We start from the raw sequence: 15,723 nt of genomic DNA, 5'->3' as shown, positions 1-15,723 counted from the left end.
TGAAGCTGCCTAGACCAGTTTCATCTAGTCCTGTAGTTGTCTACTACCCTGATTGGTAATGGCTCTCTGACTATCTGAAATCATTTTCACTGGAGACAAGCTCCGTCAGTGCCATCACATGGCATCTGTGAGGAAATGAAGGGCATCAGTGCCTATAATTCAACTTTCTCTTTCTCTCTCCCCCTCGGTGTTGGTTTACTGAATCTAAGAATTTTCCATGGAGTGATGTCACCATAGGGGCATACATTAGAATGGCAGCTGCAAGAGAGAACTGCTATTGGCTGTCCCTGCTAGGAGCCCCGCCCCCAATAGTATTTTGCTAAGGGATTATTCCAGCCTGGAGCTGGCCAGGACTTCAGATAGGCATACCTTCCCAGCCCTACCTGGAGATCAAAGCTGGGACTTTCTGCATGTGAAACACACAGCATGCCACAGAACTATCTTTCATCAGAAGCTGAGATAGCTCAGTCAGTAGAGCACGAGGCTCTTAATCTGAGGGTCATGGGTTTGAGCCCCATTTTGGGCAAAAGATTGCTGCACTTTACAGGGGTTTGGATCAGATGACTTTTGTCGTCCCTTCCAATGCTATGATTCTATGATCCAGAAATTTTGGCAGACCTTCCCATAACATCAAGCCGAGATTTTAGTTGAGTCCAAGAAGGAATTCTCAATCCCTGTTAGGGACTTTCCTCGCCCACCAGTTCTAGGATTGCCACCTTTTCCAAACATAAATGGACATAAATCTGACATCAGGAATCACAAGACAGAGAAACCAGTAGGAGAACACTTCAGTCTCCCAGGACATTCTATACAAGATCTCAAAGTAGCTGTCTTATTACAGAAAAATTTCAGAAACAGACTGGAAAGAGAAGTTGCTGAATTGCAACTCATTACCAAGCTTAAAACCATGGAGAGACCTGGTCTGAATAAAGACATTGGATTCTTATCTCATTATACATGATAAAGCTTTCTTTAGCCATCTTACCCCTTGCTTTTTCCTGCAAGACCAATTGCAGTCGTTAACAGTTGTCAACAGGTTTACCACTCCTATCAGCCAATCACCCATTCCCACCACCCTTCCTAGTAATACTCCTCCCCACCCTCTGACTATACATAAGGGTCTGGTGACTTCTGTTTCAGTGTATCTGAAGAAGTGTGCATGCACACAAATTTTTTTGTTTTGTTTGTTTTTGTTTCGACTACGTCAGACCAACATGGCTACCTACCTGTAACAAACACCTTTTCAAAGTTAGGGTTCCTGCTCTTTTAAGAACACCCTTTTCAACCTTTTACAAATGTAAATGACTTGTGACATACCTGCTCTTCTAGCAGGAAGAACCTAAGATGTGTTTGCTCATTGCTGAAGTCTCCTCTGCTCCGTGGGCTATATTTGTTAATGCTGGCAGGCTGTTCTCCCGCTGCTTTAAGCTGTTGTGTCAACATGTCCTCTGCAATGCACTAAGGTCTTTTTCCCCAATGTGCTTTTGTACATACTTTGAAGTTGCACGCACCTTCACACAGCAACATCATCTAAAGCTCTTATTATAAGAAAGGTAAAAAGGTAAAGGGACCCCTGACCATTAGGTCTAGTCGTGACCGACTCTGGGGTTGCGCGCTCATCTCGCATTATTGGCCAAGGGAGCCGGCGTATAGCTTCCAGGCCATGTGGCCAGCATGACAAAGCCGCTTCTGGCAAACCAGAGCAGCACATGGAAACGCCGTTTACCTTCCCGCTGTAGCGGTTCCTATTTATCTACTTGCATTTTGACGTGCTTTCGAACTGCTAGGTTGGCAGGAGCTGGGACCAAGCAACGGGAGCTCACCCCGTCACAGGGATTCGAACCGCCAACCTTCTGATCAGCAAGCCCTAGGCTCAGTGGTTTAACCACAGCGCCACCTGGGTCCCTTATTATAAGAAAAGCTGCTCCCTTTCCCTTATGGGGTATTCCAGAGTCCGTATAGAATCCTTAAGTGGGTTCCCTATTGTAGGAGAAAACAACAGAGGCCAACCAGAGTATATTGAGAATCAAAGCGGCTAGTGAGCCTGATCTTTATTCAAGGAACTGTTGCAACAGGGTCCCCACTCATCGGACGCAGGAGGTAGGAGAACCCTGAACAATGGTGCACAAGCCCTTACATAGACTCTTGAAACTGCCCACCCTGTAGCCCAAGACCACCCCCCAAAACATCATACGTACATACATCACAGAAGGAGGCGGGTCTACATCAGAAATCTTGTCTACCAGGACATCTGATCATGGTCTCTGAATTCATTACCTGGGCAGTCTGGCCATTCTTTGGTGATGGTTAATACTTTTAGCTCACCCTTTTCATCCACAAATACACCCTTAAGACAGGATTTGCAAGCAAGAAGACAATGGCAAGGCTTTCCCCATTTGCCTCCCCTACTGTAGAGGAATATTTGAGGTCACTGGGAGTCAAAATGGCTTCAGGATTAGCTTTTATCTCTCTGATACCAAAACCGGATGTGGATAAGACTCAGGTTAAGAATTATAGACCAATCTCCTTATTAAATGTGGACTATAAGATATTTGCTAGTATTTTGGCATCAAGACTGAAAAGGGTGTTGAAAGACTTAATTCATAAAGATCAGGCAGGATTTCTGCCTGGTAGACATATGAAAGACAATATAAGAATTATAATAGATATTTTGGAGAGGTTGGAAGTGAAAATAAACACCAAAGCAATGTTAATTTTTGTGGATGCCGAAAAAACTTTCGATAATATTTCTTGGACTTTTATGAAAAGAAATTTTGAAAAAATGGAGGTTGGCCAAAATTTTGTTAATGGGATTAATGGTATTTACTCTGAGCAAAGAGCTAAGATCATTGTGAATAATGTGGTCTCAGAAGAGATAAGAATTGAGAAAGGAACAAGACAAGGGTGCCCACTCTCCCCCCTGTTATTTATTTCAGTTCTGGAGGTTTTGCTGAATATGATAAGGAGCGATGAAGGTGTCAAAGGAATTACAGTGGGTACAAAACAATATAAGTTAAAAGCCTTTGCAGACGATTTAGTATTGACTTTGCAGAACCCTGAACAGAGTGCGGTGAGAGCACTGCAGATAATTCAAGAATTTGGCAGGGTGGCAGGCTTTAAGTTAAACAAAGGGAAAACTAAAGTATTAGATAAGAACTTGACATTGCAAGAGAGACAGAATATAGAGGATTGCACAGGACTGAAGTGTGCAAAAAAGGTGAAATATCTGGGAGTTAATATGACGTCAAAAAATTTGAATTTGTATAAAGACAATTATGAGAAATTATGGAAAGAAATCCAAAGAGACTTGGAAGTATGGACAAGGTTGAACTTATCTTTAATGGGTAGAATAGCAACTGTTAAAATGAATGTATTGCCGAGAATGTTGTTCTTATTTCAGGCCCTACCGATAGTTGACAAAATGAAATGCTTTCAAGAGTGGCAGAAGACATTGTCTAAATTTGTCTGGCAGGGGAAGAAGCCAAGAATTAAATATAAACTTTTGACTGATGTAAAAGAAAGAGGAGGATTCTCCTTGCCAGACTTAAAGATTTATTTTGAAGCCACAGCTTTTTGTTGGTTGAAGGAATGGTTCTTGTTGGATAATGATGATTTGCTGGATCTAGAGGGCCATGACAATGCATTTGGTTGGCATGCATATTTATGGTATGACAAAGTGAAATTGCATAAAGGTTTTAAAAGTCATATAATTAGGAAATCATTGTTCAATGTTTGGATGAGATATAAAGATTTGTTGGAAAGAAAAACTCCTAGGTGGATTTCACCACTTGAGGCAAAGAAACCTAAAAGGACAAATATGGATGAGAATAGGCTGAAATACAAAGATATTTTGATGGAGGTGGGAAACCACTTCAAGTTAAGACCATATGAACAATTGAAAGATAGGTTGAGCGATTGGTTTCAGTATGTGCAGATAAATGAAGCATTCAAGTTAGATAAAAAAATAGGATTTCAACCAGAAAAATCGAAATTAGAAACGGAATTATTAGAGACAGACCACAAGAATTTGTCCAGAATGTACAACTTGTTGTTAGAATGGCATTTGAAAGATGAGCAAACGAAATCAGTTATGATTGAATGGGCCAAGGATCTGGGTCATAATGTGATGATGTCGGAGTGGGAAAAATTGTGGAAGAAGGGTATGAAATTTACGGCTTGTACGGTGTTGAAGGAAAACTTGATGAAAATGATGTATAGATGGTATCTGATGCCGGTCAAGTTAGCTAAAATGTACCACAAAAGTGACAATAAATGTTGGAAATGTAAGCAGGATGTTGGCTCATTCTACCATATGTGGTGGACATGCCCAAAGATAAAAGGCTTCTGGGAAATGATTTATAATGAATTGAAAAAGATGTTTAAAAACACATTTTTGAAAAAACCGGAAGCCTTTTTGCTTGGAATAATTGGGGAAGAAATTCCCAAGGATGATGTTAAATTGTTTATGTATGCCACCACAGCTGCTAGGATTCTAATAGCAAAATATTGGAAAAAAGAGGAATTGCCTTCGATACAGGAATGGCAAATGAAAATGATGGACTATATGGAATTGGCAGAATTGACAGGAAGACTCCGGGACCAGACAAATGACAAAGTTTTAAAAGATTGGAAGAAATTTAAAAAGTATATAGGGAATGTATTTGACAATTAGAGTTTGAATATCCAGGAAAATAAAGAGGTTAAGGCATTAGGGAGATAATAGAAGATTGAAAGCTAGAAATTAGGGTAGATGATATGAAGATGAATTAACTTTGAAGTGTTAAAGGGATTACATGATGGATAAGGAAGATGATTTAGAAACTGCTATAGAAGTTTATAAAAATGAAAATCAGATAGTAGGGAATTGGGGAAGCCGGAAGACAATGAATATCAAAATGGTTGAGAAATGATATATTTTTTCGTTATGTGTGTATTTTTGTATTTTGTATTTTGTATGTTTGTATGTTTGTTAATAAAATTAATAAAAAATATATTTAAAAAAAATGGCTTCAGGATTGCTCTCCTGTACTATTTCACACACATGGTTCATATACTGTATTTAGATATGTGTGCATTTAAGAATATTCTATATTTGAGACCTTAAAATTCTTATAACACTCTGGAGCAAAGGGGGGGGGGAAGGGTGGAGGCACTCGGACACAGTGCTTTAATGCATGGACCATGCCTGGAAAATTTTGAGGAAAGATAAATGTAGATAAACCTTGGAGTCTTTCAAGGTGGCAGAGCAGGTTTCAAGCAGGGGTCTCTCCCACACCTGTCTGGACATGCTGGGCATTGAACCTGTGACCTTCAGCATCCAAGTAAGATGCTCTACCACTGTGCTAAGACTGTTCCCTGAGAAGTATTAGTTCGCCTTGCCTTGGCCAGCAGTCCCCCCCCCCCATTCTGTTATAATAATTTTAAGGTCTTAAATATAGAATAACATTAACAAATGCACACATATCTAAATATATAAGAACCATGTGTCTGAAACAGTATGTTATCCTCCAGCCTTATGTCCCTCTTGGTTTTTAATAAAAGTGCACTTGGCTAAGAGATGATCAACCTTCAGTCACATGCTTGGGCTCAGCCAGGAGCTCCCAGGGCAGGTGACACCAACCCATGTCCCAAAAGAGGAACTGATGGTACCAAAACACACATTTGTTTTCCTTGAAAGAAGCGCATGATTCCCCAAACTTGTCCTGTAGCCAGGAAATAGCTACCAAAACTGGTAGCGGGTCTGGAACATGGGACCCCCTTGTTTGCCTGAGCAAGGAACAGAGTTAGAGGAAGAAAGAGGGAAAATGCAGTACTCTGGAGCAGTGCAGCTGAGCCAGCTGCATCAATGGTCTGACTCCGCAAAAGGCAGATTCCTAAGATTTACTAACCTTAGAAGATGAAATAGATTATATTGAACTTTTTTATTTTATTTTTTAACCTTCACAATCTCACAGAGAGCAGGTAGGACAGGCTGCCAAAAAAGCTAAGCAAACAGGCTTCCAGGTCACTCCGCTCTGCTTCTTGAAAAGACTAGTGCCACCCAAAACAAAGAGCAGTCAAAACCTGCAAATATGGGAGGTCTGTTTGAACAGGCAGTTTCAGCAGGTGTGTGGTGTGCAATGCTGGGTCAACATTGCAGAAAACCATAAAGTTGGAGTGGGGCTTGTGGGCCACCTAAAAATTGGGTGGGTTTTTTTTTCGGACCTTGGGGTGAAAGGCTGGTACAAAACCCCTTAAGTAAATAAAATCTAGTCTGGCCTTGAAATGATGGCTATTAAGATTATACCTCAATGCAGGCCTCAAAGAAGGAAACCAAGGCACAAAATGAACACTCCAGCCCTTCAAGATTCCATTAAGCGGGATTGCTTCCAAAAAAAAAAAAAAGCTCAACAATTTTGGGCAGAACTGAAAAAACTCAACAATTATAAATGCTCATTGGATTAAAGATGCACTTTACTTCCCTATAGTATTTTGAAGTATATTACATTTTTTTTTCCTACCCAACTTAAGAGTCCAGTTCTTCAGGTAGGGTATCTGTTCTTGCGGTTATATGAGAATGAAACAACTTTTTTAATGCCACTGAAAGTTGGCAGGACAGGTCAGCCTACCCACAAAAAAATGGGAAGAGGGAGAACCACGTACACCAAATTGAGCTTCTTAGAAGAAAGATGGGATATAATGGTATTAATAAATAATATATAGGCCTCTGAGCCTGCAAATACCCCTCATGACTAGTAGCCATTGTTAGAAATAATATAGTGTCACATCTAGCTTGGACCGAAAGCAGCAACTATTGCCGTATCATGCAATCCCATTCGTTAATTAAACCTGATTCCAAACTCCCCTGTTCTCCCCCAAGACAATAAAAACACACATTACTTAGTCATTGCTTTAATTATAAGATTAAAGGTCCAAGTGTTTGAAACAAGTAGTTCCATCTCAACTACTGACATAGGTTATGCACAAATCCCACACTCAACAGATTACTCATGGGATAACAAAACAACGAGCGAGACACCAACTGTTTGCAAAGTCTTCAGCGAATTGGATGGAAATTCTCCAGAACTTCTGCCATGTGTTTCTTATCTATCAAAAAGAAGAAGAAATGCTGTTTAAAAAAAGCCAGTTCACATCACAATTAATTGGAAAAAGATTTCAATGAAAATAAGGCAAGAACTATCCTGCCCCCAAGTAAATGCAAACCTCAAAAATCATGCAAAATGACAAAACGGACCAGGAATTCTGTGCTAGGAACCCAAATTCTGCAATCAGCATCTACACAGGGAGAGCGCTGCTGGAGCAGACCCAAGGTTCATCTTGTTTGGTGACCAATCAAATGCCTCTGGGAAGAAGTTCATGGGCAGGGCATGAAGGCAAGAGCTCTCCTTTATTGTTGCTTCCTCTCTAGCAACTAGCATTTAATGGCATATTCTCTCTGAACCGGGAGGTCCCACTGGGCCACCGCAACTGACCAAAGCAATGGTCTGAAGTGATCATGTGACTACTTGGCAGGAGATTCAGGACAGCTTCTATACAATCAACTGCAAGTCTAGAAGTCAGGGATGCAGTTGGGACGCATAACATATGGGGCACACAGTTAGAGCCCCGAGACAAGCCATCAAATGGAAATTTGTTCTTGCTCCTTCTCCTCCAGTCCACACATTCCTCAGCCGCTCTCTCCCTTTCTTAAAGAGGGAAAGGATTCCACACAGCCTGACTCGATGCTCTGAGGTCCAAACCGGCAATGGAGATTCCTCTGCATTATTCAGCAGCGCTAAGGCTGCATGACATCAAACATTCACATACCACAGAGCTGATAGAGTGTGCATTATCTTCTCCCGGCCTTCTAAGATGAGGTGTCACAGCTATTAAAACCCTGGCACAGACTTATATGTACTTAAATCCATCGATTTCACTGAGTTTAAGTATACTTTATTCTGTGTTAAACTGTGGCCTGTGCTTGCAGCTGTCACTGCCTCACTCTATTCTGCCTCCCCCCCCCCCCGGCCCTTTAAAATCAAACAACGGTTTGTCACAATAGTGGCAGCAGAAGCAGCTGGGAAGATCTGATTACTTGCAAGCAGGATAACAAAGAAAGAAAGCAAAGCCTATGTAAATCTACCTATCCTTAAAGGTTTAGCTGTTGTGCCCCCATGCCTTCTCTGTGGTGCCATCCACCCACACCCTGTCGACAAGGAGTTTGGTTATCTTTCTCTATGTTTTCTGTTCTGCCAGCAACTTTTTTTTTATAGAAAGCTTTTCATTATATTGTTTTTAATGTCTATATTGTGAGTGTAAGGTCTATTTTTTTGCTCCTTTTCGTTTGATAATTTGTTGTCAATCAACTTATCATTTTGTTTGATAATCATTGTTGTTTCAATGTTTGCTTTTTATATTTTTAAGCCACTATGAGCAAACACCTGAAGGAGCATCTCCACCCCCATCGCTCAGCCCAGACACTGAGGTCCAGCTCCGAGGAACTCCTGGTGGTTCCCTCCCTGTGAGAAGTGAGGTTGCAGGGAACCAGGCAGAGGGCCTTCTTGGTAGTAGCGCCCGCCCTGTGGAACACCCTCCCATCAGATGTCAAGGAAATAAACAACTATCTGACTTTTAGAAGACATCTGAAGGCAGGCCTGTTTAGGGAAGTTTTTAATGTTTGATGTTTTGTCGGATTATTATTATTATTATTATTATTATTATTATTATTATTATTATTATTTTGGGAGCCGTACTGAGTTTCCCCAGCCAGGTGGGCGGGGTATAAATAATAAATTGGTTTCCCCAGCCAGGTGGGCGGGGTATAAATAATAAATTGTTGTTGTTACTACTACTACACCATTGTGGAGAAGAAAAGCAGAGTATAATTTATTTAGCATAAATAATACAGCCCTCAACACGCATGTTGTATGAACTAGCCCTGGGTTTTTGGGGGGAAGATGGATAGCAGAGAACTCTCTTTCACCAAAACTGCCTTATTTCACATATATCTGAACAGCAGCCTCTCTCTGAGATTTGGGATCTTCCACTGCTACATTCACATACAGAAAACATAGGAAAATAGGGAGGTACAATTTACTCCATACAAACCACTGACAAGGGCTGGAACTCTGGTGTATGGTTCACTCAGAGGGGTGTTTGGTTACTTTCCAGGGAGAGGTGGATTAGCTTTCAACACCTCTAGCTTGGCCATCTTTACCTCCCTGGAGAGGCCTTTCTTTGAGAGCCACGGGTAGGGGTGTACATGCAACATATACAGTATGTGTGCAAGCACTGCTTTCCTACACCCCCTTGTGGCATTTTCGTGCAGTAGAACAGGGCTGTTAAAAAGCCACTTGCTTAGTCGTCCAACAGCAAACAAGACTTGCTTGTAGTGGACCTGAAAAAAGTCTTACAACTGCGTGGGGACAAGGAAGTTTAAATCTCTGCTACCGTTGTACTGATATCACATCATATATCCCCGGCTGCATTGCCCTGGACCATGGGAGCAACGGAGGCGCATACCCAACAGCTTATCACAAATGTACCTTTTCTCTTAAAGTCCTCAGGATGGTGCCTTACGTATTCTGAAAGTTGTCTATCCTTTAGAGCATATTCGTAATTGGCTCGCTTACGGAGGTAATAACCTATATAGAAGAAAATAGATGTGGCCAGGACTTGGCGATGGACTCCTGGAACAGGACAAAGAAAAAAGAGGGAGGAAATGGGGGAGAGCAGGGGTATCAGTTTAACAGGGTGAACGGAAAACTCCAGGAAGCATTTTGCTCTGTTTTATTTTTAGTTGAGCTGAGCACAATGTGAAGCGTTCATAATTCGGCCACGTAGCACCAAATCTGAAAATGTGCTCAAAGGCAACAAACACCAGAGAGAGTAAGAACTGCTTAATTCCCTTTTGACCTGGATTATTATTTCTCAAGAACCTGAGCTTTCAAATCATGGAATCAATGGGGCCCTCCCTATTCCCCACATCTTGTCTCATGGAGAAAATTCTTCCCTGCCCACCCTCTCTACTTTTCAATAGGAGGACTCAGCTTCAGCAGCTGCCACCCCAGAGCATGCACAGAGTTGTGATTTCCCTTGCACCAAACCCCGGGTTGTGAGCACAAGGCAGGGCAGCGAGCCCCCCCCCCGGTGCGCCCACCTCCACTCGGACCATAGGAGCCAACTCCAAGGGGCCGAGGTGTCTTCGCCCCCCCCCATAATTAAATATTTGTGGGGGGCCGGGGCCGCCAAAGTTAACGGTCACTGCCATTCAAATGGGGTGTATGTGTGTGGCTCCCTCAGTGCCGAATTTACATATAAGATAAACAAGCTGTAGCTTAGGGCCCCACTCTCTTGGGGGGCCCCAAAAAAAATTAAAGGAAAAACCCTGGATGTACATTTCCAAAATATAAGATAAAAAACAAATAAAATAAAACCTACATACAGCAACAGTGTTTTGTGTTGTGTATGCTCCTATGATGTAAGTCACGGGCCCCGCCTGCTAGCCTGCTCCCTAAAATATCACTGGTTTGCTCATTTCTATATACAATATAGGGTGCCTACATTCTGCATGGACTGGTTGCATGGCAACATGTGCAAATGGCTTTAGATACATATTAGGTCCATAAATTACCATATAGCATATATTCAACACACACACACACACACACACAAACAGCAACAATTTTGTTGTTGACAAAGGACAGCTGGACGTATGAAGGGCCCCATTACCTTCAGTAGCTTAGGGCCTCATCAAAACAAATTCCGGCCCTGGGCTCCCCCCCCCCGACCCAAAATTTCATTCAGGTTGGCCCCGCTGACTCTGACCATGCACAGAGTGATTTCCTTAGATGCCCTTTTGCACAGCCCAGGGAGACATTTCTTCACCTCAAACCCGAGCATGCGTAGAGCGGTTTCCCCGGCACCAAGCACCCCTCCCCTGAGCATGCACAGAGCGATTGCCTCAGGAACCCTCCCTCTCTCTCCCCCCCCCCTGGCCTCGACCCACCCGTTCGCAGGACGGGCCTCTTGTTGATGGCGTTATCCAGCAAGACGCTGAGCCAGCCGAGAAAGCCCAGGTAGCCCGAGCCCACGTTGAGCAGCCGCGGGGGCGGCAGCGACAGAGCCTCGTCCGGCAGCCGGAGGTACAGCGGCGACGACGACGACATGGCGGAGGCCGGGGACAAGGGCGCGGAGAACCAGCAGCAGCGGCGCCGCTCGAGGAGGGCCCAGCTTCAAGGGCAGGGGGAGGTCCGCACCGCAACACCGTCCCTCGCGACTCCCGGCCGCGACGCCAAGGTTCCGCGGCTCTTTGGTTCCCTCTCCCCTCCCCTCCCCTCCCCTCCCCTCGGCTCGGAGACAAGGGCAAGGGCGGTCCCTCAGCGATGTCTCCCCGCGCTCCGCATTTCACGCGGTCAGCGACGCGGAGGTTCCGCGGCTTTTTGGTTCCCCGCTTCCTAGCCGCCCTCCCGCAGTCAGCTGTGCCTCATTCCAAGGACACCGAATCTTGGCCAAGTGCCTGAAACCCCTGAAATCTCATACTGCTTGGATAGTGGGATGGTGTGAAACACTAGTTTCATTTTTCTGAATGCTTTAATTGTTTTTACTAATAATTGTATTGTTCTTTTTGTAAAGTGTTTGAGCGGCTTTTTCCAATCAAGCGGTATACACATTTTTTGGAATAAATATTACATTATTATACATCATCATCATCACTATTACTACCACTACTACTAAAAATAATAAGTCATAGTAATGAATATGATCGTGTCTGATGCTTTAAGCTACTGAAGGTTATGGGGCCCTTTATATGTCCACCTGTCCTTTGTTTTTGGACCTAATAGGTATCAAAAGCCATTTGCACATAACAAAATATGTATTTTTATCAAAGTAATTGTTGAACTGAAATACAATTAAGAAGTATATTAATAGTGAAATACAATTAAAAAGAAGTATATTAATAGTGAAGTAATTATTAAGCGCTAACTTAAAATTTTGGAATGTACATCCAGGTTTAAGAATCATAGAATCATAGAGTTGGAAGAGACCACAAGGGCCATCCAGTCCAACTCCCTGCCAAGCAGGAAACATCATCAAAGCATTCCTGACATATGCCTGTCAAGCCTCTGCTTAAAGACCTCCAAAGAAGGAGACTCCACCATACTCCTTGGTAGCAAATTCCACTGCCGAACAGCTCTTACTGTCAGGAAGTTCTTCCTAATGTTTAGGTGGAATCTTCTTTCTTGAAGTTTGAATCCATTGCTCCGTGTCCGCTTCTCTGGAGCAGCAGAAAACAATCTTTCTCCCTCCTCTATATGACATCCTTTTATATATTTGAACATGGCTATCATATCACCCCTTAACCTTCTCTTCTCCAGGCTAAACATACCCAGCTCCCTAAGCCGTTCCTCATAAGGCATCGTTTCCAGGCCTTTGACCATTTTGGTTGCCCTCTTCTGGACACGTTCCAGCTTGTCAGTATCCTTCTTGAACTGTGGTGCCCAGAACTGGACACAGTACTCCAGGTGAAGTCTGACCAGAGCAGAATACAGTGGTACTATAACTTCCCTAGATCTAGATGCTATACTCCTATTGATGCAGCCCAGAATTGCATTGGCTTTTTTAGCTGCTGCATCACACTGCTGACTCATGTCAAGTTTGTGGTCTACCAAGACTCCTAGATCCTGTTCACATGTACTGCTCTCAAGCCAGGTGTCACCCATCCTGTATTTGTGCCTTTCATTTTTTTTGCCCAAGTGTAGTACCTTACATTTCTCCTTGTTAAAATTCATCTTGTTTGCTTTGGCCCAGTTGTCTAATCTGTTAAGGTCATGTTGAAGTGTGATCCTGTCCTCTGGGGTATTAGCCACCCCTCCCAATTTGCTGTCATCTGCAAACTTGCTCAGGATGCCCTCAAGCCCATCATCCAAGTCAAGTTTTTTTCCCTTTGATTTTTTTTTTTTGGGAGGCCCCAAGAGAGTGGGGCCCTAAGCTATAGCTTATTTAACTTATAAATAAATCCGGCACTGCGCCCTCTCCTCCCCTCTTCACCTGCCGGCTTGGGTGATCATGGCGGCAGGGAGGCAGCCAGCCAATAAGGCTGCAGTGCTCAACCTGGGAGGAAGGGGTGAACATAAGGAAGGATTCTAATGTGGCAGTGGCCCAAAGGGCCACAATAAATGTAATCATGTGTACCCCTGTAAATCATTGAGTGTGCTTCTAATAGAGAAGTTATGGTTACTTTATGAAACTGATGATTATGCAAGTTGCTGCCCCCCCAAAAAAACTGGATCAGAAATACAGCTAATATGTGAATCACAAAGATACACCTCAAAGCAAATGGCTACAACACAGGTTCCCAACATGCACACTAACACAATGTAACAGAATACGGTGAAAATCATAACTTAATCAGCAGAAATTGCCAGTGCTTATTGCACATGTGTATTATGAATGGAGGTAATGATGATTGGTGAAAATTTTAATGCTTTGAGATTTTATAAATACCTCTGCCTGGACCACCGGGCAGGGTTGCAGTTTTGCAGAACGATCCAACTGTAACCTATTGCTTTGCAATAAACAACGTTGGACTCCTAACTCCTCTCGTTTCTGAGTTTTATTGATGTAAACTCAGGAGATAAGCTATTTTCTGGCTTATATTTGGTGCCGTGATTCGGATCAACAACCCCTTGCAAAGAAGTGGCCCATCCACTACAGAGTCCTGTTCTCACAGTGGCCATCCAGATGCCTCATCAATTAACATTAATATTATTGTTACTATGTTTAGTTATACCCAGCCTTTCCCCATGGTGTGACTGCAGGTGGTTTACAGTTAAAATTATAATTGCTAAAAATTACATGCCCTCCAGCATTATTCAGAAAATAGGGACATTCTACTTATGTAGAATAGTATGTAAGCATTGTTAGAAGTGAAACTATATACATAAAAGGTAAAGATAAAGGGACCCCTGACCATTAGGTCCAGTCGTGACCGACTCTGGGGTTGCGCACTCATCTCGCATTATTGGCCGACGGAGCCGGTGTACAGCTTCCAGGTCATGTGGCCAGCATGACAAACCAGAGCAGCACATGGAAACGGCGTTTACCTTCCCGCTGCAGCAGTTCCTATTTATCTACTTGCATTTTGACGTGCTTTCGAACTGCTAGGTTGGCAGGAGCTGGGACCGAGCAACGGGAGCTCACCCCGTCACAGGGATTCGAACCGCCAACCTTCTGATCAGCAAGCCTTAGGCTCAGTGGTTTAACCCACAGCGCCACCTGGGTCCCATATACATAAAATCAATTAAAATATTATGTTTGAAGCCTGCAAGCGGGATCTGAGCACAAGAGCAGCACTCTCTCCCACCCCACCTGCCAGGCTCCTGAGGTTCCCAGAAACTGGTATTCAGCATTGTTGGAAACCATCACTGAAGTCAGTAATGAGTTAGAATCATAGAATTGTAGTTGGAAGGGACCCCAAGGGTCATCTAGTCTAGTGCAACCCCCTGCAATGCAGGAATCTCAGCTAAACAATCTGTGACAGGTAGCCATCTAACCTCTGCCTAAAAAGCCTCTAAGGAAGGAGAGTCCATCACCTCCAAATTTGAACAGCTCTTGCCATCAAAAAGTTCTATTACCTTTCTTGTAATTTGAATCCATTGCTTTGGGTCTTACCCTCTGGAGCAGGAGAAAATAGCTCGCTCCATCCTCCGCAACAGGCCTCTAGATATTTGAAGATGGCTGTGATATCTCCTCCTTTCCAGGCTAGACATAATCAGCTCCTTCAACCTTTCCCCATAAGTCTTGGCTTCCAGACCCTTGATCATCTCGGTTGCCCTCCTCTGCACACATTCCAGCGTGCCAACATCCTTCGTAAATTGTGGTGCTCAGAACTGGAAACAGTATTCCAGGTGTGGTCTGACCGAGGCAGAATACAGTAGTACTATTACTTCCCTTGATCTGGACACTAGACTTCTGTTGATGCAGCCCAGAATAGCATAAGCTTTTTGCTGCTGCATTACATTGTTGTAGTTTACACCAGAGGTGGGCAGATTCCAGCCTTCTACATTTTTTTTTACTTGAACCTAGGGGCCTACAAACTGAAGCCAGATACCACTGAGCCTCTTGGGCTTGGCAATTGGAAGGTCGGCGGTTCGAATCCCCACAACGGAGTGAGCTCCCGTTGCTGTCCCAGCTCCTGCCAACCCAGCAGTTCAAAAGCATGCCAGTGTAGGTAGATAAATAGGTACTGCTGTGGCAGGAAGGTAAACGGTGTTTCCGTGTGCTCTGGTTTCTGTCAGTGTTCCGTTGTGCCAGAAGCGGTTTAGTGCTGCTGGCCACATGACCCGGAAAGCTGTCTGTGGACAAACACTGGCTCCCTCGGCCTGAAAGTGAGATGAGCACCGCAACCCCATATTCGCCTTTGACTGGACTTAACCATCCAGGGGTCCTTTACCATTACCTTTTTACAAAAGGCATACAGCAGGGTGCCTTTGAGCATATTCTGAGCCTAGGAAACTGTTTTTAGGACCAGGACTGAACTGAGTGCATGGTGAACCAAGCCCATGGTCCTTTCACATGAAAGTCCACTCCTGGTTAGCTTCATTCCGGCCTAATTTAGGTGGGAAATGTTGTTTGGTTGTTGCTTAACAACTGGGAATCAGAAACTGCTGCAGATTAGCTGCAAATCAGTCGGAGGTCTACCACCAGATTGTTTTTCCTTTTGCCCAATCTACATATAGGAGC

The 15,723-nt window shown here is 43.5% G+C and overlaps 1 protein-coding gene across 1 annotated transcript; it reads right to left on the bottom strand.

The window, feature by feature from the left end:
* Nucleotides 1-6,875: 6,875 nt before the first annotated feature.
* Nucleotides 6,876-11,244, bottom strand: NDUFC2 (NADH:ubiquinone oxidoreductase subunit C2). Its single transcript, XM_035116593.3, has 3 exons — nucleotides 10,988-11,244; nucleotides 9,525-9,668; nucleotides 6,876-7,086 (listed from the first exon to the last, which is right to left on the bottom strand). The coding sequence occupies exons 1-3, from the start codon at nucleotides 11,145-11,147 to the stop codon at nucleotides 7,037-7,039; spliced, it is 354 nt and encodes a 117-aa protein (XP_034972484.1). The 5' UTR covers nucleotides 11,148-11,244; the 3' UTR covers nucleotides 6,876-7,036.
* Between the last annotated feature and the right edge of the window lie 4,479 nt (nucleotides 11,245-15,723).

This window comes from Zootoca vivipara, chromosome 4 (assembly GCF_965207765.1).
Source record: "Zootoca vivipara chromosome 4, rZooViv2.hap1.1, whole genome shotgun sequence".
NCBI lineage: Eukaryota > Metazoa > Chordata > Lepidosauria > Squamata > Lacertidae > Zootoca > Zootoca vivipara.
The sequence above is the reverse complement of the archived record's forward strand: the minus strand, read 5'-3'. Positions and strand labels throughout refer to the sequence as shown.